The sequence below is a fragment of the Hyaloscypha bicolor genome (genome assembly GCF_002865645.1).
Source record: "Hyaloscypha bicolor E unplaced genomic scaffold K444scaffold_117, whole genome shotgun sequence".
Classification (NCBI taxonomy): domain Eukaryota; kingdom Fungi; phylum Ascomycota; class Leotiomycetes; order Helotiales; family Hyaloscyphaceae; genus Hyaloscypha; species Hyaloscypha bicolor.
Genome location: NW_020194619.1, coordinates 433,815 through 457,174, shown reverse-complemented (window position 1 = coordinate 457,174; position 23,360 = coordinate 433,815). Strand labels below are relative to the sequence as shown.

At 49.2% G+C, this 23,360-nt stretch overlaps 7 protein-coding genes across 7 annotated transcripts; 4 read left to right on the top strand and 3 right to left on the bottom strand.

The window, feature by feature from the left end:
• The first annotated feature begins 71 nt into the window (after positions 1 to 71).
• Positions 72 to 5,222, top strand: K444DRAFT_654037 (ATP dependent RNA helicase-like protein). Its single transcript, XM_024885915.1, has 11 exons — positions 72 to 844; positions 895 to 1,633; positions 1,686 to 2,256; positions 2,306 to 2,403; positions 2,464 to 3,477; positions 3,526 to 3,667; positions 3,730 to 4,114; positions 4,187 to 4,397; positions 4,448 to 4,696; positions 4,746 to 4,821; positions 4,872 to 5,222. The coding sequence occupies exons 1-11, from the start codon at positions 115 to 117 to the stop codon at positions 5,082 to 5,084; spliced, it is 4,428 nt and encodes a 1,475-aa protein (XP_024733764.1). The 5' UTR covers positions 72 to 114; the 3' UTR covers positions 5,085 to 5,222.
• Positions 5,223 to 5,662: 440 nt separating this feature from the next.
• On the bottom strand, positions 5,663 to 8,520 carry K444DRAFT_665338 (uncharacterized protein; the record flags this gene model as incomplete). The annotated part of the gene is made up of 5 exons (XM_024887059.1): positions 5,663 to 7,492; positions 7,593 to 7,703; positions 7,816 to 7,864; positions 7,918 to 8,085; positions 8,414 to 8,520. The coding sequence occupies 5 exons, from the start codon at positions 8,518 to 8,520 to the stop codon at positions 5,663 to 5,665; spliced, it is 2,265 nt and encodes a 754-aa protein (XP_024733763.1).
• Positions 8,521 to 9,322: 802 nt separating this feature from the next.
• On the bottom strand, positions 9,323 to 9,818 carry K444DRAFT_644605 (uncharacterized protein; the record flags this gene model as incomplete). The annotated part of the gene is made up of 4 exons (XM_024884985.1): positions 9,323 to 9,380; positions 9,436 to 9,494; positions 9,547 to 9,616; positions 9,778 to 9,818. 4 exons carry the CDS (start codon positions 9,816 to 9,818, stop codon positions 9,323 to 9,325), a joined length of 228 nt encoding a protein of 75 aa, XP_024733762.1.
• A 732-nt stretch (positions 9,819 to 10,550) lies between these two features.
• On the top strand, positions 10,551 to 14,156 carry K444DRAFT_644604 (uncharacterized protein; the record flags this gene model as incomplete). Its single annotated transcript, XM_024884984.1, has 3 exons — positions 10,551 to 10,931; positions 11,001 to 12,578; positions 12,612 to 14,156. 3 exons carry the CDS (start codon positions 10,551 to 10,553, stop codon positions 14,154 to 14,156), a joined length of 3,504 nt encoding a protein of 1,167 aa, XP_024733761.1.
• A 2,987-nt stretch (positions 14,157 to 17,143) lies between these two features.
• On the top strand, positions 17,144 to 18,006 carry K444DRAFT_593457 (uncharacterized protein). The gene is made up of 3 exons (XM_024878304.1): positions 17,144 to 17,337; positions 17,389 to 17,436; positions 17,492 to 18,006. Exons 1-3 carry the CDS (start codon positions 17,215 to 17,217, stop codon positions 17,741 to 17,743), a joined length of 423 nt encoding a protein of 140 aa, XP_024733760.1. The 5' UTR covers positions 17,144 to 17,214; the 3' UTR covers positions 17,744 to 18,006.
• Positions 18,007 to 19,227: 1,221 nt separating this feature from the next.
• On the bottom strand, positions 19,228 to 20,066 carry K444DRAFT_565539 (uncharacterized protein). Its single transcript, XM_024877104.1, has 2 exons — positions 19,916 to 20,066; positions 19,228 to 19,716 (listed from the first exon to the last, which is right to left on the bottom strand). The coding sequence occupies exons 1-2, from the start codon at positions 20,002 to 20,004 to the stop codon at positions 19,404 to 19,406; spliced, it is 402 nt and encodes a 133-aa protein (XP_024733759.1). The 5' UTR covers positions 20,005 to 20,066; the 3' UTR covers positions 19,228 to 19,403.
• A 133-nt stretch (positions 20,067 to 20,199) lies between these two features.
• Positions 20,200 to 21,821, top strand: K444DRAFT_615284 (Snf7-domain-containing protein). Its single transcript, XM_024880703.1, has 4 exons — positions 20,200 to 20,703; positions 20,820 to 21,024; positions 21,086 to 21,294; positions 21,345 to 21,821. The coding sequence occupies exons 1-4, from the start codon at positions 20,520 to 20,522 to the stop codon at positions 21,419 to 21,421; spliced, it is 675 nt and encodes a 224-aa protein (XP_024733758.1). The 5' UTR covers positions 20,200 to 20,519; the 3' UTR covers positions 21,422 to 21,821.
• The last annotated feature ends 1,539 nt before the right edge of the window (positions 21,822 to 23,360 follow it).

Sequence of the window (23,360 nt, the reverse complement as noted above, 5' to 3'; positions counted from 1 at the left end):
GTTCGATGTTGAATTTAACCAAGGCTGTCGCGTTTGTGGATTTTTTTTTATCGAGGCGTCCTGCATATCACCCCGCGTCGTACACTTCCTCGAAATCCACCAAAAAAACTCCGGATGGCAGGAGGAAAGAAGAAGAAGAAGCCGGCTTCAAATCCTGCCAGAGGCTTCGCAACTACATCTATTGCTTCTAAACCGAAAGTCGACCTCCCTGAGGCTGTGGAGGAATCGGCACTCTTGAAAGAACCTAAAGACGGGGATGATGCCCAACAGGTAGAGCAAACAGCGCCAGCAACCTCTTCCCTCGTGCGGAACGAAAAAGCGCTTACAGCGGAGGAATTCGAAAAGCAGCTCGAAGAATCAGAGCTCCAAGTGCTCGTGGAGAAGCATGCACAGAAATCCAAACGGGATGCCACCCGCCAGAAGACAAGACTGGAAACGGATCGTCGGCTGCTGAGAAGTCAAGCAGAAAGCTTGAATACTAGAAAATGGCTTCCACCCGAGCTTATGGAGGAAGTATTAGACCTGATCAAGACAGAGGGCCGTTTCACAGGACAATCAAATGAGGCAGTAGGTAACTCAAAGCAAGCGTCAGAGGAAGAGTTGACCGTTCGTCTCTGGACTGTGCAGCAAGCACTTCTCGGATCAGGTTTTGTCGAAGAAAAGGTGAGCTTGGCTCTGCGGCATGTTTTAGACTTGTCAGACAAGATAGGCGTGGGGAACAAGGACTCCATTTGGGGCATGGAGGAAGCACTGGATTGGCTTTCACGGAACTGCTCAAGAGAAGAGCTTCCAGACTACGAGAATTGGCAGCGCAAAACAGGCGGGTTATCAAGATCACAGTCAGGTCAGTTGCTCTAAAACCCATTGTGCTTCCGGGCCTAATTCAAGTATTAGAAACCCCAATCAACAGCCCGCTACCATCGGGGACAACCACCCCACGTCTCGAGTCCGACACAAGGCACATCGCGCTTGCAGCATCGAGTAGTTCTATACAGCTCGACAAGGTCCGATCATCTCCCAAGAAGCCAGCTGCTTTAGATTATGATAGCGATATTGACCCTGATGACCTTCTCCCCGTCTATCTTGAATGCAAGACGAAGTTATTTCATTTGCAAGCATCACAATCCCGGAGGAATGTTCTACGGGCATACCCTCGGATGGATCCTCCAAAATCGAAACCCCCTACAGACCCTGAATCAGCCAAAATCCTTAGAAAGATCAAGAAGATAGAGGATGACGTCTTATTTGACCAATATGTGGCGAACCAGGAGTGGGAAACCAAACGGATCCAGTTGGAAAGAGAAGCCGCGGCTCAGCGTAACTCTGCTGAGACTGTTCAAGAACATAGTGACTCGCAGTCCCAAGATTCGTTGATATTAGTCGACTCGGATGATGAGGTTAGCGGGAAGGCTGCCAAAATTGGAGCTGCAATGCTTGAGGAGAATGAGAGCGACGATGAAGGCGCCATAGCGGACCTCTTCGCTAGTCTACCTATTAACGAAGTTGACCCTGTCACAGGTAAAACCAGTACTGTTGTCAACGGAAGTAATGGAGTGAAAGTTACCATCCGTGATTTCGGGAAATGGACTGGTGTCAACCCAACAAGAGTGCTTGAAGAGGCTTGTCGTGCGAGGTATGTCCTCTTTCTCAATTATTTTTTCCTCGTCCTAACACCTATCGCTCAGAGATACCTCAGTCAAGTTGTATTTCAGCCTAATATCTGATTCAACCTTCTCAAATCGCCACTCTCTTCGGCTTGTGTGGTCAAAAGTACAGGATTTTCTTGCCTTGGACGCGCCACCTGAGATAGACTTCATCTCATCCCCTAAATCTCAAACCTTCACGATGAAGTCAATGTCATCCCCAGATAGCAAGCAATCAGAAGCCTTCATAGCTACAACTGCACTCTTCCTTCTGTTCAGTTCATCAGCAAAAGAGGACAAAGTTTTTCTCCGCCTGCCGGCCACTTGGAGGGACTTGTGGACTGAGTTTGCTGAAAGAAAGAAGGAAAGGTCTGATGAGGCTGATCGAAAAGCCATTCGCATCTTTCGTGATATGGTTCGCGAAAAGAGGGACCAAGAGCTTGAGGATGGTGTTCTCATTCAAGGGGCTTTCCGGAACCGAACTCCTGCTCGTGCGACAGACAACAGTGACGAGTCCGGACCAGATAAATCGCTCAAATCCTCCCTGACCCACGAAGCCTACCAAAAGATATGGGAAGACATATCCAACACGCCAAACTATCAAATGATGCTTGTAAGTCTCCCACTTTTGACAGCTTTACTCTCCACTAAATAGGCAATAGCAATCTCGTATGCAGCTTCCAATGTGGGGTTTCAAGAACGAAGTCCTCAGCGCTATTGATCGAGAGCAAGTGGTTATAATTTGCGGAGAGACTGGCTGGTGAGCGCATACTTCCATTCCACGAAGCCTGTATTGTTTGTTGCTTACCATTCTTAATAGTGGTAAGAGCACTCAGGTTCCTTCCTTCATATTGGAAGACCAGCTTTCGAGAGGAAAGACTTGCAAGATATATTGCACAGAGCCCCGTCGGATATCAGCTATATCACTTGCTCGTCGTGTAAGCGAAGAGCTTGGGGAGCGCAAGAATGACCTTGGCACGTCTCGGTCCTTGGTTGGCTATGCAATTCGTCTGGAATCCAAGACTTCAAAGGAGACCCGGCTTGTCTATGCAACTACTGGAATTGTAATGCGAATGCTCGAAGGTTCCAATGACCTTAAGGATATTACCCACATCGTTTTGGACGAAGTGCACGAGCGAACTATTGACAGCGACTTTCTGTTGATAGTTTTGAAGAAGCTTATGGCAAGAAGACGTGATCTCAAAGTCATCCTGATGTCAGCCACAGTCGATTCTGAGCGCTTCTCCAGGTATTTAGATGGTGCCCCAGTACTGACGGTTCCCGGACGGACATACCCTGTCCAGGTCAAATACCTAGAAGATGCGGTCGAACTGACTGGCTTCTCCCTCGACAATGGCTATGTAGAGAAGTTTACGGATCTAGATGATGATATGGATACCAACGAGACAGCCCCGAATGATTTGACCAAAGCCGACAACACAAAAGCTTTGAGAGGTTACAGTGCCAAAACTCGAAATACAATTGCTCAGATTGACGAATATCGAATCGAGTTCGAGCTAGTAACACAACTCTTAGCCAAGATTGCCACCGATGATGGCTTGGCGATGTTTAGCAAGGCCATCTTGGTCTTTCTACCAGGTATTGGAGAAATTCGTCAGCTCAACGACATGCTTGTTGGACATCCTTTATTCTCGTCCAACTGGTATATTTATCCTCTTCACTCGACCATTGCGAGCGAGGATCAGGAGGCTGCTTTTCTTGTTCCGCCTCCCGGGACCAGGAAAATCGTTCTTGCTACCAACATAGCCGAGACTGGTATTACTATCCCTGATGTCACTTGTGTGATTGATACAGGGAAACATCGAGAAATGAGGTGAAGCCTCTGCCTGCCTCCTATATAGCTCCTGCTTACCGCTTCTAGATTTGATGAACGGAGACAGCTATCGAGGTTGCTGGAGACATTTATAAGCAAAGCCAATGCCAAACAACGACGGGGCAGAGCTGGAAGAGTGCAAGAGGGCTTATGCTTCCACCTTTTCACAAAATATCGACATGATGAGCTTGTAAGCCTTAAACACTGTTCCGCTTTGACAAACGAAATATGGACTAATATTTTCGACCGCAGATGGCTGAACAGCAAACTCCTGAACTTCTTCGCCTGTCACTGCAAGATCTCGCTATTCGTGTTAAGATCTGTAAGCTTGGTGGTATCGAAGAGACGTTGAGCCAGGCCCTAGACCCGCCGTCTGCCAAGAATATTCGTCGCGCTGTTGATGCTCTAATTGACGTTCGGGCTCTTACCCAAGGTGAAGACTTGACGCCTTTAGGTATCCAGTTGGCAAGATTGCCGTTAGATGTCTTCCTAGGGAAACTCATTCTTCTTGGGAGCATATTCAAGTGCTTAGATGCTGCTATCACAATTGCTGCTATTTTGTCCTCCAAATCGCCGTTCTCGGCACCATTTGGAGCTAGAACACAGGCAGACACAGTTCGGCTAGCGTTTCGCAGAGGTCAGGGTTTCTCAGTAACTGTCTTCAATTACAGTATATACCTTACTCATGGATATTTGCTAATATTCCCAGGGGACTCGGATGTCTTAACTGTCTACAACGCCTATTTGGCTTGGAAACGGGTGTGCTTAACTGGTGGCTCAGAATACCAATTCTGCAAGAAGAACTTCCTCAGTCAACAAACATTATCAAACATCGAGGACCTGAAGGGGCAGCTTGTGGTTTGCTTAGTGGACTCCGGATTTCTCCCTCTCACCGAGGCCGAGCGAACTGCTTTGAATAGGTAAGCTGGCATTCTCATTATTCTCTTTTCTTACTACTAATCCCCTGTAGAACTAGATACTCTAGCAGACGCCGCCAATTTTTCGATGTTCCCCAACGAGCAAACTCTAACAGCGACAACGATATCATCACCGCTTCTGTAATTGCTTGGAGCTTCTATCCCAAGTTGCTCATCCGAGACGGAAAAGGATTTAGAAATTGTGCCAACAATCAGTCAATCAGTTTGCATCCTTCGTCAGTCAACAAAGGCCATCCTGAGCTAAAATGGCTTTCGTATTATCACATCATGCAGGCCAAGCAGTAAATACAACGTGCTCAATTCTGGGCTGCAGCAGCTAATCGGTTTTAGGTTTTACAACGCCCACGAGACCACGACCGTTGAAGAGTTTGCGATTCCACTGCTCTGTGGAGAAGTTCGCTGCGATGCGAGTTACCACCCCTAACGCTCACAGACTTTCAACTAATCTTTGAGTAGATGTACGCGGGAGTTTTCATCGTTGATGGAAATCGAGGACGATTCGCAGTTTCAGATTGGAAGACAATGCTAGTGATCAAGATATTGAGGTCTAGGTTGCGCGACATCCTGACCCGGTCCTTCAAGAGTCCAGGGAAGCCTCTTACTGCGCAGCAGCAGAGGTGGATGGAGGTCTGGCAAAAGATATTTTCACAGGAGTTCAAGGATAAATAAAAAGGCAAGGAGGAAATAGAGTGCATAGACCTGGCGTACCGGGAGAGTCACTGTGTAATGTAGAGTACCTCGATGATAATGAATGAGTCAGCATTTTTGGGGGGCAACTGCCACACAGTTCGCCATCGTTCCTGCCTCACTGTCTTTGCAAGGGGTCAACGTTTGCTAATTTTAAATGAACCAAGTCGACTTGGAACACCTTACCAGATCTTCCCTCGATGTATCTATCGTACATTGAAATCCTACCCTCTTCGAATCTCGAGAGTCTCCCTCCAATCCTTCTTCTGTTCAAGGTAACATGTCGACTCGGAACATTCAAATTACTGACTCGCACTTGGATTATAGTACATTCATGACCTGCTTTCATCTTAGGTTTGGATTGTTCACATTGCAATTGGACTAGTTATTTTGTTTGAAGTTTACGTGTATTCCTCAAGTTACGGTACGTTAGGTCAGCAACTCAATGCCACACCATTGTCCCCAAATCTCGAGTAGAATGCCTCCACCAGTTACGGCAGGTTAGGTCAGCAACTGAATGCCACACCATTGCACCAACTGCGTCGCGAACATAAACCCTTTCAAAGTTCGTCCAACCTAGCCTTCGCATCGTATTTCTTGTTGAAGAGCTCGTGCAGTGCACCACGGACGTTCGAACCGACTGGACCACACAACTCAAGAGTCGTGGACTCGGGGGCGAAGTCGGGAACGACGTGCATTTCCTTATACCGAGGATGGGCCGCACGCCAGTCTCTGAACTTCTCCAGCTGAGAATTCTCGATGCCATCCCACAGCTTAACACCCTCTTCACGACCAACCCAGGTGGGGAATTTAATGACCGCAAACTCGCGTAGGTTGCCACCTGGTGTAGCAGGAGACTTTGGTTCGAAGTTTGGCTTGGGAACGGGAGAGGCGGCGGAGAACGATGGGAGCGGTCCCGGAGGACGTCGAGGGAGGCTTACCGGTGCAGGTGGGAGGAGACTCTTTCGGATAGGGGTGGCGGATGAATCTTGAGTATGCTCAGACAATGACGTTGACTTGCCGGAGTTGTTCGCGCTATCGCCAGAGTAATTGCCTTGGGACGACTGCATAATTTGTTTCTTAGGCGTAGTGGGTGCTTGGAAGGTGTTGCGCGTCGATGGTAGTCCGAACAAGCTGCCTACTTGCCGAACTGCTTGGTCGCGAGCTTCGGGTTGGCTGTACGAAGGGGATCCGGCTCGAGCAGACGAGAGACGAGATGAATGGACAGGATTGGCGGAAGTGAGGGAATTTCTGGGGTTGGATTTGTTCCGCTGGTGAGCTTTATGAGATGACGGACGTGTCAGTTTTCCTGAGGTTGTCGGCTCTTTAACTTCAGCAGAGTGAATGGATCCGTCGTCGAAATTATTGCGAGGAGAGGGGGCTGGTGCGAGTTTCGGTTGAGAATCTCCCCAGCTCCAATCTGCAGACTTTGGCGGACGAGGGGTTGTCTTCGAGGGGCTGCGGAGGTTTCGAGATGCACGTTGCTCAACTGCTGCAAACACCTTCTTCGCAGTCTTGCTACGAGTCAAGGTACCCCTCTCCGCAGTCGTTGGCTGGCTTGACAAGACCTTATTATCCTCGGGGTTCTCTAACTCTGCTGTCATGTCGTATTCAGAACTAGTAACGCTTATCCCCAAAGGAATGGATGTTAGGTTTCCGTCTGCAGGATTTCCATTGGGGTTCTCGGCACCACCAACAGCTGGTTGCGGAAGACTATCATCAAAGAAGTTGTCAATGAGCTCATAGCCCTCTTGGTGCGTGAGATCGAACTTGACACTCTCGTCTACTTCTTCCTCTTCCTCTTCTATCTCTTCTTCTTCCTCTTCTTCCTCTTCTTCTTCTCCTTCCTCTCCTTCTTCCTCCTCCTCAGAATGGTTCGTTGTATCCAAGTGGGAGCCGGACCTGTACTCGTACTCATCCTGTCTACCCAACACGGCGGGCCCAAAGATCAACAGAGCTGTATCCATGCACAGCTGTGCATCTTCTGCCTCCTGCTCCTCCGTCAAGTTTCCACTCAAGTTATCGTAGCCACGGCTGGTGTAGTTCTCCATGTTTTCGCGTTGCTCTTCGTCCATCTGGTGCTGTGCGCGACTTGCTCTCGGTCCATCAGTTTGGTCGAGGCGAGTCACCTTTTCGGAGCCGAGTACACGTGAAAGGTAGGCGAGTTTTTGGTAATCGTCCGGAGACAGCTTTTCTCGAGTCCGGATTTGGATTCGGATATATTCCTCTTCCATTTCTTTTGTCCGTTTGAAACCGAGTGAATCGAATTCATTCACTACAGCATCTTCCTCTGTATAAGCCAAGTCTGAGCTTGTGTCCATTGAGATAGAACCGTCGTCAGATTCATGGAGGTCCATGGGAAATGTTATTTTTGGCAATGCTGTATTTTCCTGCTTGCTATTAGCCTTTGATGCAACTTCAACACATCCAAATGCGACTGAAGGGAATCGTGAGCAAAGTACCGATCAGAACAGTCAATGGAGTTCCTACCAGGTGGAAACTAGAGGAATGCAAGCGACAGTTGAATTTAGTCGTCGTGTCTTCCTGCGTGCTAGTAATGGTCCCTGCTTCGGAAACTTGAAAGCTTGCGAATGCAGCCGACTGCGTACTTTGTAAGCAAAGTACCAATCAGAATAGTACAGTAGAGCTCTTGCCAGATGAGAAAGCACAGTGATGCCAATGCCGGATGATTGTCAACGTGTGGCGTGCTCACCTCCCGCGTGCTATTGTGGTCAGTGACAACTTCAACACTTGCAATGCGACTGAGTGGAATTGTAAGCAAAATGCCAATCAGAAGAGTCAGTGGTGTTCTTACCAGGTGGGTAGCACAGCAGAGCCAAATCTAGTGATTCTTGTCGTTATTGTGTGCCCGACCGCTACTTTTGAAGGAGGTGGCGGGTCCGTAAGGTAGTTTGAGGAGGATATTTTTGATCCTACGCGAATTCGGACTTGTGTGCGCTCCCTCAAAGCTCCTGGCGGAACACTTTATGATGAAGCACAGCAATTATAATGCAAACTGGTGGTAAGCGCCCTGGTATGCCCGACGGTGACTGTTCGAGGGAGGTGGCGACTTTGTATTCTGTGGAGGGTGTTTTGATCTTACGCGACTTCGGACTTGTGTGCGCCCCCACAAAGCTCCTAGTCGGAATAATTTATCCCAAGTAGCTTTCTACCTTGGCTGAAAAGAAGGATTAGATCTTTGAAGTCTACTTGCAGGTGGTCTCTTACAAGTCTAGTTACAAGATGATTTCAGTTTTTCGCCTTCGGAAGGGTTACTTGTAATTTCGAGGTTATTTGGGTTCTTTCATTACCCTCGAGGTGCCCAGAAGGTGAACCGGACCTGACACATAGCTTTACTACCAGAAAAAAAGGTAAATAGACATGGAGTAGTCTTCAATCGTCGAGCGGGGATGGACATCTTGACCAAAATGTTTGTTGTTTTCGAAGTCGGTTTCAGGGGCTCAAAGCTCGAAGCGAAAATCTCGGCTGCTGACCAGTCGGATGCGATGCCGATGATGGAAAAACTTTAAGTCGGTCTCCATTACCTTTGACCTCCAACAACTTTAGGCGGGATAGGGGAATTCTTTCATGTTCCATCTTGTTCGTGAGGCATGTTATTCATAGCATAAAGGTGCGAAAGAGGATCCAAAGAACCGGGTGAATAGCAGATCCAGTGCAGTCACTTTGTATTGATCTTGAACACCAGTACTTCAGGAAGGACATCTTGTTGATAAAATTTGAGTTAAATTCCGCATTCTATGAAATTACGTTTGATGGTGTCTAGTTACAATTATTACTTTATTTAACAGAGGTTCAAGGACACCATTTGACATTTCCTAAAGGCCCTCTCGCAAAACACATCATGACTTAATGCGTTCAATAAGACAATCATAATTCAGAGAAGTAAAACTTGTCACATAAGTTTTGAAAGAAACTCCCACAAACAGAGTCGATGCATGACAAATAAGCAAAAGATCATGGAATTATTTGTGATGTACCGCAACACCTCAGACAAAACCCATCATCAAACGCGTCCAACAATCATGACTAGACAAACCAATACTCTCGGGAAATCACCTGCCTGCATCAAAGGTCGCGTCTCCTTCTTCTACAAGAAGATTGTGCAGATTGGATCCTTGGGTTTTCTACTCAACCACCCCCAGCATCCCATTCCGTATTGCCAAACAAGCTTCTACACCAAACTCCTAATGACTGTGTCTTCATATTGGTATTGCATCTTTAACTTTTGCGCTCATTTCCACGGGAGCTCCAAGCGCTCTTGGGTATGTATTAGCAGCTAGATCTATAACTTACTAGGCATGAAAGGACTTACTTCTTTCCTCGTTCTGTGGCGCAGCAGCCGCAAAAGAGTGAAGCAGGCCAGCAAATCACCTACTCAAATTAGCATAAACATTCTTCCAAGAGATTGGTAGGAATGACATACCGCCAAAACAATCGTAACTCCGAAGGCAATGGTAGGGCCTACGACTTTGCAATGACAAGGGTTGTCCGTTCTGACACGCAGAATTTGGCTCAGTATCGTAACAAATGGTAGTACCAGCAGTCGAAGCAATATCTTGGGAGCTGCTTACTCCAAAGACAGTAAATTCTTGGGAGTGAACAGCTCGAAGGACATGTGATGTAGGATATGATAGTGCAAGAGATCATAACTTACCCGCACTGGAAGCAGATCCAAGGAATAGGTAGGCCGGACATGTTGGGACCAAAATAGCACCAAAAACGGGGTAATTTTGATGAGCGTCTTCAGCGTTTGGTTCCAAGAAAAAGAAACCATGGGGAGACAGAGTATTTCAGCGGTAGTTCACTACACTAGCACTCTGAATCGTGGGAGTGACGTAAAGCTTGAGAAAACGCCAAATGCGGCGTTCGGTCCCATACATTCAGAGATAACGCGGACTTGGAAAATCTTTCAGTTTCCTGTGAGCAAAAGATAAGTACTTGCCTACTGAAGAGCCAGCTGAGCGTTTTCCTGCTTTCTTTGAAGCCATCGGCTCAAAATATCTATGCAAATTCGAATGGAAGAACTTGAAACTGCGGGGACGACAATCGCCATCAAGCTCATTTAAAGGAGCGGGTAATCTATCCCCTTTGAGCAGGTCTTGGCTTCATTGCCCAACTGGCCCTAACTTGTTTTAAGTCCGCTCAAAATGTGATGGAATCATGGACAGTTCTCGGCCCAAAAGCAGTTCGGGTCCAGCATTCGAGAACCTATGAGCAGCGGTTGGATAGCCTAAAGGTAGTATGCGTACTTCGTAGTTATCATTCCTTTTGAAGTCATTTAAGGCAAGCCTTCGACTACTTTTGACTCAAATACGCTACCTGAGCAGGCTTCTTGACGATCATCACGTGACACTATCTATCGCCGCTGCACGAAAAGCTGTCGCAATCTCCAAGCAGAACCCAGCCAACATCACGATCAATTTCTCGATGGGAACCGACACGCCGGTGGAGGAGCTGTCACTATACCAAGCGACAGCGATGACTTCACCGCAGGAAGGCAAGAGCGATGTTTTCGCGCCCGTATTGGCAACAGCTTCAATCGAGGACAACCTCACCGCCACTGAGCCCCAGGCCGAGATCGCGATCAGCGAGCTGGAACCCCAGCAACCTACAGAAAACGTTGCGCAGAACGATGTCGAAGAAGATGTTGCAATCAAGCAACACTTGTCGAATGAACAAATGCCGGAGATACCTAGTGTGCCAGAAGATGGGATGGCTGGTTCAAATGGCGCAGGACAGGACATGGCCCCTCAGTTTGCAAATCACTACCCTCAGGACATGATGGGAGGTCTGCCAAACGCTGGACTGGTAGAACCGTTTGCTGGAGGTGCTTTAGACATTCTGGCGGGTCTCACAAGCAATACACATCACTACCAGTTCTTTGATCCCTACACTGCCTCATTTCCCCCGATGATGGATGGACTTCCAGCGATGCAATCTGATATGGGTGCTCTTATGATTGCACAGCAGCCCTACTTGGACCCTTCACCAAATATACACGAGCTCCCGCAGCACCGCGTCTCGGCTTTTGCCAAACTAGAGTTCGAAGATGGAGACTTCTACATAAGTACTTATTCCATTATCTTAGGTCGCGATCTAGCAGCTCATCGTGCTGCTGTCCGCCGAGAAGAAGAGGAGAAACGAATACAAGAGGAGGGTGCAACCCCGAAGACGCCTTCTCGAAGATATCACGAGAGCCGGCAAGCCAAGTCGATCGTCAGCGAGAGCGGTGGAATCCTGCGGGACGGAAATGATTCTGATGGTGAAGAGAGAGCTCAGAGACGCAGACTGAAGAAGGCTAGCAAAGCAAGCAAAGCCAGCAAGAGATCTAAGTCAACCGGGTCGTCATCTCATCACCAGTCGAGGAGAAACTCTGGGGCCCCGCCAGCAAATGAGCATGTCTACCAACCTCAACCACAAGTCAGACGTTCCGCACCAGGCATAGGCGATGCCGCACCACTCGATCCAGAGAGCTTTCGGCCATCCCCCTACGAATGCCCTGTCATTGGGATTCATCCTCCAGCCGATGCGCCAGCTTCCCTCTACAAGAATATCTCTCGAAGGCATGTCAAGATAAAATTCAATCAGAAGAAGCATGTTTGGGAGGCTCACTTCCTAGGGAGAAATGGAGGATTCGTTGACGGCGACTTTCGGCCTTGCCAGGCTGTCATCCCTTTGCATAGCGGTAACGAACTACAGATCGGCGGCGTTACTGCAAGATTCGTCCTACCAGATGTTGCGCTTGGGGAGACCGGGGGGGACGATATGGCCCAACGTGAGGATGGAGAGGATGAACCTTACCAGCGGGGTGGCAAGCAAATGAGCTACGAATTCGAAGACGCCCATGGGAATGGGAATTTACGAGACACGAGCGACGAGGAGTCGGAAGCTGTTGGTGGACGTGGTGAGGAAGGGGAAGATGGTGAAGATGAAGAGGGAGAGGAGGAAGGAAGTGATGGCCAAGAGGATGGTGATGAAGAAGGCGACGACGAGGATGGCGAGGAGGAGGAAGTAGAGCATATTGGGCGATCACCACAGGGTTTCGGAAACGAGGAAGATGTCGAAACGAAAGCCGACCAACATCAACTGAGCCTCAAGCCGGAGAGAAAACGTGGCCCTGGTCGACCCCCCAAAAACGGCTTCATGTCAAAACGGGAGCAAAGGGAGGCCAAGAAGGCGGCGGAGTTAGCAGCCCAAAGCCAGCCCCAACAAAAGCCCGCGAAGAAGACGGTGCCTCCAGCGTCTGGAGCACCCGCACCAGTCAAAAACAAGGTCGGTCGGCCTCGAAAACACCCTCGTCCAGAGGAACCTCCTGAGCCCAGAGAGAAGAGAAAGTACACCAAGAGGAAACCGAAAGAACCGAAGGATGGAGAAGCCAAGCCAGAAGGATCCGAAGATCAAGCGAAAGAGAAGAAGGACAAGAAGCCACCCAAACCACCTCGTTCGCCATCGCCGGTATATAGAGAAGAAGATCTCACTCCGGAGCAGCTTGCCAAACCTAACGCCAATTACGTGACCCTCATCCACGAAGCTTTGTCAAACTCAGCGACTGGACAAATGTCCCTGCCTCAGATATACAGAGCTATCCAAAGAAAGTATCCTTACTTTGTCCTCAAATGCGGTACAAATGGATGGCAAAGTAGTGTGCGCCACAATTTGTCGCAGCACCACGCGTTCACAAAAGTAGAACGGGATGGAAAAGGATGGATGTGGGCCATTGTCGAGGGCGTCTCCATTGAGAAAGAGAAGAAGAGAAGGCCTAGTCCTCCACCCCCGCTTCATCCTGGCCAAATGCAACAAATCTACCCGCATCAGATGCAGGGATATCCGTACGGCACTGGAATGATGGGACCCCCGGCACCCGGATATCATCCGATGCAGCCTCACCTCATCCAACATGGTCAGCCACCTGCGCAGATGGGGCCGCAAATGCACATGAATGGACCTGTGCCTCCACAAGGCGTTCATCCGCCCCTCAACGGCATTCCGCATCCAGGTTTCCCACCTGCGATACCGGCTCAATTAAATGCGCCTAACAATCCTCAACTTTACAGCTCTCCATACGCACCGAAACCACCTCCACCAAGCGAACCTCAGCCCAACGATCAACGTGGACCTGTCGAGGAGGAGCCTCACGCTCCACCTCAGCCGTCGACAGTGAAACCTGAACCAATTCAGCAGTCCTTGCCCATTCCGCAACCGCAACTACCGCAACTACCGCAACAAGCTGAGCAAGCTCAACAGCCGCAAGCGCAAGCGCAACAGCAGCCCACCCCTCAAGCGACACAATCGCTCCAGCCGCTGCCTCCAGTCCAGGCTCCGCAGGAGCAAAGAGCACAGCAGCCACCCGTTCCAAGCCCTCCTGAACCTCCGAAATACAATGACGTCGTTATGCGAGCCGTTGACACATTCAAATCGATGTTATTGACTCAGATGAAGGAGACTAATGCCAACGCGGAGGAGCTTGTCAACTCGGCGGTGAACCGAGTTCTGGGATTCGCTACCGAAAGCACTGTCCCTGGCGATCCACATGAAGGTGTCCTCATGAGCACACTGCAAAAAATTCTCAGCAGCATAGCTGGCTCTGATTTCCCGTCGACGGCTGACCAACCGAACGACCATCGTTCACTGGCGCCTCAAAGTCACGCAAATCAGAAGGCAATACAAGAAAGTTCTTCTCAGCCGTCTGTCAAAGCTACTGGCGAGAAGCCTACAGTCATGCGGCCATCCTTCACGGGACAGAGCCAGAGTCGTCCCAACGGTTCTTCCGTCCCTCGACCGCCAATGACGACCCATGGAATGGCGCACACCAATTCTGGAGGTCCTGTTAATGCACCCAGCCGGCTAAGTGGTTCTTCCGCCTCACCTGCACCTGCAGCCGCACAGGGATCCCCTAATGGAGCCAGCACACCAAAACAGTCTCCGAAAGAGCCCGCTCAGCTTGCTGGCCAGAAGCGGCCTCTCGATGATGCAGATGACATGCGAGAATTCAAGAAGCTGTCAACTGCTGGTCCGCCTCAGCTGAAAACCTGACGGAGCGAACTGAAAATGTATGGGATGGAATGAGATGGCAATGGGTGGATACAAAAGTGTCTGATAGGCATACGCGACACGAGGTTCTGGGCTTTCTGTCGGGGAGCATGGTATGGAATGGCGCATTTGGGGCGGCTTAATGCATTTTTCTCTGCTTGGACGGCGTTCACAGATATCCAGGCTCGTGTGCTGCTTCTTTTGTGCCGCGTACAGAGTGTTATCGCATAGGTAGATATATTTGTGGCAGAGATATAGGTGCTGTAATACACTCTTTTAACTAATGGGACTTGGTCCTACTTCCTTTACGTGATCTCATCGGCGTGCTCTCTTGGGAAATATGCTTGATGGTTCATGCTCGAGTGCTGCATACCTGTCTGCCAAGGGTGGCTCTTTTGTTCTGTGACCGTATGCGTGAGTGTCAGTTTCGTGAAGTTGGGAGTTTCGTTGTATCGTTGGTTCATGGATGTTATGAAGTCGTGTTGGTGTCGAGGTGGCAGACAAGTCGTCTGCAGCGTGCTGCAAGCTTTGGGTTGAAGACTCGCGTCTAATGCGTAAAGGCAAGCCACCGAGTCATCAGTCAGAGAAGAAGCTGTTCAGAAGCGGGCTTTGGGTGTCAATTGAAGGTTCACTTGCCTATATCCTTCGCCGACCGAAAGGCTACAATCTCGTATTAACGAGAATTTCGATATAGTATGGCGACAAAGTTCTGTCTTCTGAAAAGTCTGCGGTCTGAATGTCCTGAGGGGATACGAGGTCGTCCCTCGCATCGCCATATGAGTCGGGCGCAAAGGATGCGGCGCAAGTTTTTCGGATCCGTGTTAAATTACGAACGCCTCCGCCGGACCTCCAATTTCCAGTTTCGACGTACAACAATCCAGCTCCAGCAGAGCAGGGCGAAGATATATTGCTTTGCTGCCAGGATCCGAGAGATTGTGACGGACAAAACGGCAAGCCGTCGTTCTTGTGTCCTTGAATGGGAAGCTCAAGTCGACCCCTCAGCTCTGGCGTCTCTGAACGGAGATTGTATCACTTCGTATCAGGATCCAGGATGTCATCTTACCACCAAATTCTCGCCCAGCTTCGGTGTACTCGTCAGTGTCGGAACACAGTCATGCGAATGAGACGGATCACAGCGCTTGGCCTACGGTAGTACAGGGCACAATAAACCTCTTCCTCTTGCATCCTGAAGGTCACCGGTGACTAAAAGATTCCCAGACTCCAGTAGATGTTCGGACGTCCGAAAATGATCGAGATGCCTTGCCTTGGAACGTCGGAACTTATCAGACCCCCTTTTCGTCGCGTCGTAACTGAAATAGGGTGATCTTCTAGCCCGAGGCCGAAATTTCTGTCAAGCGACCGCCATCAACGCCCGAATTCTGCGAGGCTTTGCAATCTGACGCTAGTTGATGATGTGAAAAGTTTCAAACATTCCCGAAACTTCCGTGGCGTCTCAGCCTTGTGTGTCGGTGTACCCCTTAGGTTTAATCCCTCAAATAATATCACGTGGACAGCCACCAACTCCCTTTGTCCAGGTGCTAAGAGAATTTTTCGACAGAGGACGGCGGCGAGACCCCACAGATTTGGCCATGAAATGACCCATTCTTTCAAGCTTCTCAAGAGTTTCTTTCCTTGTTCGTGTTTGGGAATCCTTGCAGTGGGGTTGGCATCTCCTTGGTCCAGGGGAGTAGCTGAATCAGGCATGTTAGCAAGCCCTGTGAGGGATATCAATCTTTTCCTTCCGCGCAGGCAAGCAAACTCTGTCTTCTAGCGCTGTGGGGTGCTTTGTGGAAATGAAGCTGGTGGATGTTTGTGTCCTCTGGTCCTCTCGTCTTCTGGGGGACGAGGGCTGGTCGGCGAGGAGTAGTGTTGGAAACCAGGGATAGAGGACTTGCAGATGAGTTCCATGGCGTACTAGGCCGGGGTTCATTAATCATTGAAACGTAGTCGGTAGTTGTGCAATGTAGCGTTGGTGTTGATCCTACCATTTTAGGGTGGGAAGGAGTAGAGAATAGACCCAGGATGTTCTTTGCGGAAATGCCGATCTGGTGAAGAGGGGAACAGTGGAAGAAGATATCCGGGAAAACTTTATATATATGAAGAAGTGTTGCTGATGAGACCAGGAGCTGATGTGAATAAGGCTTTGAGGTGATTGGAGGCCTTGCATTCGCTAATAGTCTATGGTTCTCGTCCCAAAACCTGGTTCCTGGAAGAGTTGATCGTGATAGGAGATGATCATCAATTTAGCAGGAGATAGGAATGGACCAAAGGGAGAAGATCGACGAAACTCTCTGGCTTATAAGCTCTCTTCACGAAAGATCCCTGATAGAAACAATGATAACGAGCGGAGATATAAGCCTCCTGACCCGATGCGCCAGTGAGGGGCAGCCCGGTTTGGCAGGGCGAGGCTGCAGTGAGATAATGAGAATAACTGTCATCGAAAGGATTTACCGATTGCTTTGAGTTGGGCTCCTGATGTTTTCAGTCTATTGTGCTTCGTCCTGTCTGTCTTGCTCGCTTAGTCCGTAGTTCAAGCAGTTCTCATGACAGCGACCTGATTGCAGCACAGTTGATATTTAACTTGCTGGCTATCTGCAATGTGAGTACGAATCTGATCAGGTACAGGTGTTCGTTGATTGAGGAGGTCATCATGACCTTCCATTGGCAGCTTGTTCAACCAGTGTTGCCGGTGAGAAAGCGAGAACCAATAGTGGCGTCGGACCCGCTCGCCTCGCCAGGGCGAGCTCAAATTCTGATGCAAAGGCATACGCCGCCACATACGAGATCCTAATATGCGGGCCGAGATGTGCCCACGTCGCGTTCCTGCAATGCGCGGTCTCAAGACCCTACACTCAGACAGGGAAGAGCGGCACCGTTCACCCTGTCTCGGATCTCAGTGGGCGGCTTCGCCGCTCAACGAATTCGATAATCATATAAATCATCAGCCTTCCATAAGTTCTCCGGACCCAAAGCTTTTATCGGAACCACTCTTTAGTTTCAAGTTTCTCTTTTCATAGTCGTATGTCTCTTCAGCATTAATTCATCAAAATACGTTTGTACCATGGCTTCTGTGGAGAAAATCTCGTACTGGATCCCAAACTGGGATATCAACAAGAAGGTTATCACACAGGAGATCCAGTACTATCTGGGCCCGGAAGCTACCGTGCGTCCATACACACGAGACGTAAGTGACCTGGATTCCCCTGCTTAATAACCACGCTAACTTGACTTCAAGGGAGAAGATGGCTTCCTCATTACGACGCCAGGACAATGTCTCACAGATGTAAGTACTACTTGAGCTTCATTCTACCCAACAGTTATGTTGACTGTATGTACAGGAGCAGATCAACGACATCTGTTTGAAGTCGAGAGAAGTCTGGGAGAAGCAAGCTGCAGCACGTTCGAAGAAGGAATCAGACAAGCAACTAAAGCGACCACTTCATAAGCCTATCGTTGTATCTCGAGGTTCGAAAAGCACCGATTCATCATCGAGACACCATCGTCGCCACTCTGACGAGCGAGATCGAGGCGAAGGGTCAAGTCGTCGGCGTTCAGATGAGCGTAGGTACGACCCAAGAGACAGGTGGTGAAGGATGATTGGCCAACTTGGCCTCAGATTGAAATGGACTTGGAGTTTGGCGTCTTGCCTCTTATACTTTTGTGCATCACCATTGCACATAGGAGGGTTAAATTGACGCAGGAAGAGGACAGAAAGACATATTGGGGAGGAATCATCGCTTCGAGTTTTAGAGTTTTGCATCGTGCGGATCGACTTCTGCGTTTTGTTTATAACGCAGCTTTTGATTCAACCCAAACTTTGTTGAAACTCAATGTACTACATGAAATTTCATCGAAATCTGTAATTTGCGGCTCTCATGACGTGATCGATCGGTATCTCATAGAATCGTGAGGCTCGACGCCGCGCCCAATTCGGTAGACAACACGGAGCCTCGTGCGCAAAAGCATGTGGTTTTGCCTCATCTTCAGCTGGCAAACTTCTCCAGGCAGCAAGCTGAACTGCGTGATAGAGCCTTGCGAAGGACATGACATTCCATCGTGGCGGCAGGGAATCCCAGTCATCCGTAGGGCTGTTGTTGAGGATTGCGACGTTCCTGCGGCTCTGCCAACGATGTGAAGTTGCCTCACGATGTTTCGGGCACGCGGGCGTGGGGTGAGGCAGATCGGTCCTCCTGCATAAACCAAAATAGATCACGCCACGGTATTATAGTTATTCCGTGAGTATGTCGGATGACTAAAAGCAAACAAGGGGAGTGAGAATGTCATTACGACGATCACCTTGCAATTAAAATTTAATTGATTGGCAGAGGCAGATTCGATGGGGGTTCGGGCGGGGACATCAACGCAAGTTAGTGATAGGTAATGAACACACCAATTAGTCGTGATATACTCTAGTGGGTAAATTCTGGAGTGGGGTGAAACGAGATTTCGATTATCGACTTCTTCATGATTATAGCCATAGCTTGTGCTGCCTGCTTTACCTCCTGGATGATTGCAGATTCGGCTTCTCTTTGTTGGAGGCTTGCCAATTGGATTGAATCTCAATAACTTGCTCAAAAAGGATGTAAAAACATCCGTTCCCTTTGCAGAACTGTTCCCAGCGACTTGGCCAATCGGAGTCCCAAGAGTCGGGGCCGAGCTTCTGCTAGAATGATCGAGTACCATTCGGTGACAATGGGTTTCGCTATCAGGTTGGGCTTACTTGCCGTTGCCCAGGACATATATTTCAACATCAACCGGACGTTCTCAGCAAATATCATTCTCCTGGTTCCACACCTTTCGGGCTTCGCAGTTTGTGAACCTCCACAACCCAATCGAGGTAAAGAAGGCACCATCACAAAGCGTAGGGAGTGGCCCCACCGATCTGCGAATTTCACACAACGTGCCGAGTCAGATATTAGAGCTGGCCCTTGCCGGCTTGTCAAGAACCATGTCGGACGATCGACAACGATCCGGAGACGCCATTTGATCAAATAGCTTCAGCGAAGTCATTGCTTCAAAGCTGAATAGTTGCAAGTAGAGCTCTGTTCAGGTTTTTCTAGGACTCTCGTTTGCCCTGGTTGTCAAATTTTCGCTAGAACCATCCAGGTCATATGTCAGGCAAGAATTTGCTGTTTTAAATCGGTAATCAGACATAAGTCCAATACAGGTGAAAGAATCCAAACTCACCTTCAACTCCTGTCGGATCTGCTGTGGTTTGAGGGAAAAGGGAGGAGTCGTAGACCTCAACAATTATCCGCCAACATCAGGAACTGCTTCGGCAGTCTTCCGATCTAGACTCCTTTCATACCTGTCGAGATTGAAAGGGCCTGACGACCATAGAACCAGTGCCTGTATTCGGAGCTCCCCTTCATCGGTGGTTGAAACATTTTGCGTCTTGCGTTCGATGTAACCTATGACGTTCACCCAGGTTCCAATCCGAGTTTCTTCCGACTTCAGTGTATTGAGGAGAAGATTGACATCGACTAACGCCTTGAACGAGTTTCCAGAAGGATGGTTGTGCTCCAGCGTCAGAAGTGCTGTTTTGATGGAGTAGTTTGTGACACTATCTAAACTTAGCATACGTTGGAGACAGAGGGACATGCCACGAGGTGCGTGAAGTGCCTCACCTGAGGCGGAAGTATTTTTGCAAAATTAGGACAAATTCTGAAAACGAAACCCATAAATACTGAGAACTCTAGCTCTGAATCGTTCTTTGCGGAGATACATGAAGCAACTCAGCAGTATAAAAAGATATTGCTTACCATCCAAGAAATCTGACCTTCGAGCCGGGAGGAAATTTCGGCAGGTCCGCCAGCAGCGTTAAGGTCGTTGGGACAGGACCATTCTGCATTCCGGCTGCCAAAATCGTAGCCCTGGGCCTGAAGCTGGTAGTATGGATCTATTAGGATGTTGTGAGAAGGCTGGAAGAGGATTGGTCTTGTCTTGAGATTATCTTACCAGTAACCAACACGTGATCAGAAACTTCTGCGCTAAGCTAAAAACGGGGACTAGCGCGCGTCATACCTTTAGGAACTGAACGCACGACATTCATTCACGGACACAAGGCAGCGACAAAGCATACTAACAACTTACGTCGCATAAAATCCTGAGATACTCGCGATCACCGAAATCCGACATATACACTCTTCCCTCCCAGCGACCTCTTCGGATACCCTCTTCAAACGCTCTTCCTCCGGCGATAAAGGAACCCCACCATCGCCAGCCTTCCGATAGCTAGTTTCGACCAGGGCGTCTGACAACAACCTCCCTGGTATACCGAGAGCTTCTTGGACAATCTTGAGTACGGCTCAGGGCTCGACGGTCCGTCGATATCGAATCTATCGGGCCAGAAGCACATAATACAAGATGTCTGGAGTATGGGGCTGGTTTGGGGGGCAGAGTGCTCAGTCACGGAAAGATAGCCCCAAGAATGCCATCCTCGGATTAAGAGCACAGCTTGAAATGCTGCAGAAACGGGAGCGACATTTACAGAACCAGATGGATGAGCAAGATGCGATTGCAAGGAAGAATGTCAGTACAAACAAGAATGGTATGTGGCGTCAAGTCTTCGGGATTCCAACCATGACCCTACCTATCTACTTTTTGTGGCTCTTGAGTTCACGCATATACAATATGTGAAGACAAATAGCTGACCGTCTGAAATAGCCGCGAGAGCCGCTCTCAAACGGAAAAAGCAGCACGAGCACACCCTCGAGCAAACATCCGCACAAATAGCGACGTTAGAGCAACAAATATACTCCATCGAAGCGGCGAATATCAACAGAGAAACTCTGGCGGCAATGGAGCGGGCGGGAGAGGCTATGAAACAGATTCATGGCAAACTCAATATCGATAAGGTCGACGAGACGATGTATGTTCTGTTTCTGGTTCATCGAGTCGCCGAATGGGTAGCGCTGACAGTATATTTTCAGGGATAAACTCCGAGAACAACATGCCTTGGGCGAGGAGATTGCCCAAGCTATTACGAGTGCACCTATCGGTGGGCCTATCGACGAGACTGAGTTGGATGATGAGTTGGCAGAACTTGAGCAGGAGCAACTTGATAACAAGATGTTGAAGACTGGTACTGTTCCTGTGTCAGACGAAATACACAGACTACCTGCGGCTGCGAACGGCGAGCGTAAGTTTCACCAGGCCATCCATTGCCATCTCTTTCTAACGTGTCACTAGTCAAGGGAAAGGCTCATGCCGAGGAGGAAGACGAAGAGGAAGAGCTCCGGAAGCTGCAGGCTGAGATGGCGATGTGATTGTGACGCTATTCTGGTCACCGCTTTTTTTGATACACTAAGAGAACTCTCGTACCTGGGACCTGCATTGTGCTGAAGGAGTTCTGGCTACTTGGAATTATACTGCGTTATCAAGATTCCTGATCCATTTTCGAGCCGGCGTTGGGATCTGCTGCACATCTTTCAGATACTGAACACCTCTTTCTACACCGACTCTAGTCATTGTTCCAGCCCCATCATGAACGAGCTTGAGTCCTCGCAGAACTGTATCAAGTGAACCTCACCGCCAATCAGACCATGCTAAGAAAGGCAGCTATCCGTTTGGCTCCTTGGTCATGTTCCATATTTGTGAAACATATCTCCACATGGTGGTCGTGGTTGTGGCAATTCGAACAGAAGGCTTACAAACTCGCAAATGGAAAGAGAACCCTACCTCCCTGTGCAGGCTGAGATCATGTGAAGGTCCTCCGGTCACGAGGCCTCGCTTACCCAACCCTGAACCATCTCGGAACATTTCGAGATGCCAACACATCGACATCTGATTGTCACCTCTCTCACCCAACCTTCATGCCCATCCTGGTGTCGGCTGGAGAGAACATTCTTTTCGTGATGCAACCTACGGTACCACCCGGCAACGTACGGAATCCAGCGTTCAAACCCGATCTTGCAGGGATAGCCAACAAGGCGGACAAGGCGAACCACGTAGCACCACTGTCCATGCAGGCAGCTCGACGGGACGGGTGCTCCCTCCACACTCAGGAACCAGTAGGGAATGATATCAGCAATATCCAGCCAACGAGCCTCTAGCACGATGCACAACCCATGGCCTAACGAACCTCAAAACATTTTCTGCATATCGGCCAGCGAGACTCGAGAGTTTGCCGCAGCCATTAACCCGTTGCGTAGTGGCCTGCATAGTTGGGCCGCAGTGCCAGTGCGATATCGCGGGTATCCTCAGCATGGGAGCATTTCGAAGACCAGTGAGCACGACGTGGCGCCAGTACATCATAATTCTCCAATTGATAGTCAGCCCAATATTGATCACTCGGACGTCGAGTAACAGTGTCGTGGGGTTGCCCCCGCGGGACAATCAGGACGTGGGTGGAAATGTGTCGAATCTTTCCTTGAGGCTTTTCTCGGCCATTCCCAATGAGAGAATATTCTCTACTTAATTGTTTCACTGCCATCTTTTCCATAGGCAGGTCCTCTGTTCCTGCTTTAACGGACGTCATCTCTCATCCCCCTTTCATTTACAAGCATCATCCGTGTCGGGATTTTGTTCGGTGTTGTTTTCACCAAAATATCGTACCTGACGTTGGGTACCCGCATATTGCCGAGGAAACCTGATCTCCACCACCTCACTAACATGGGGAGAGGATAAGAAGGGGCTGTAGCCAATTCAGTCTTGTCGAAGTTCCTGCTCCTGTATCTCTACAAGAGGTACACTCATAAGTATGGAAAACACTTCACACCGTCCCAAAAGCAGGCAACAGATTAACCATGATTGGCCGAATGTTCAGACGACCGAATTCGAGAAACCACCATCCCCTGGCTGGGGACCTGTTCAGACCACAACGTACGAGAAGCAAGTAAGCAGCTGGGAGACCGTACAAACCACACCCCTTGGAAGGGGAATCTCAACTACCCGGTACGAGAAACAGAGAAATACGTGGGGCCCTATTCAGACGGTCCAGTACAGAAAACCTGTGGTTTGTGGTAGTCCTGAAGCCGCATACAACATGGCGTTACAACATCAAGTATTTGGTGAGTAAGACGCCCAACTAGCTCTGCGACGCTGACACCTATGACAGATGATTCTGAAGAGGGTTCAGAAAACGGCAGCGTCGAAAACGAATCGGTTGAGGATGATAATGGCGGGGAAGGTAGTTCAAGCGTTGCAACGACACCATCCGCACCCGAAGGTGTTACGCCGAACGATGATACAAAGGATGCGGGTGAA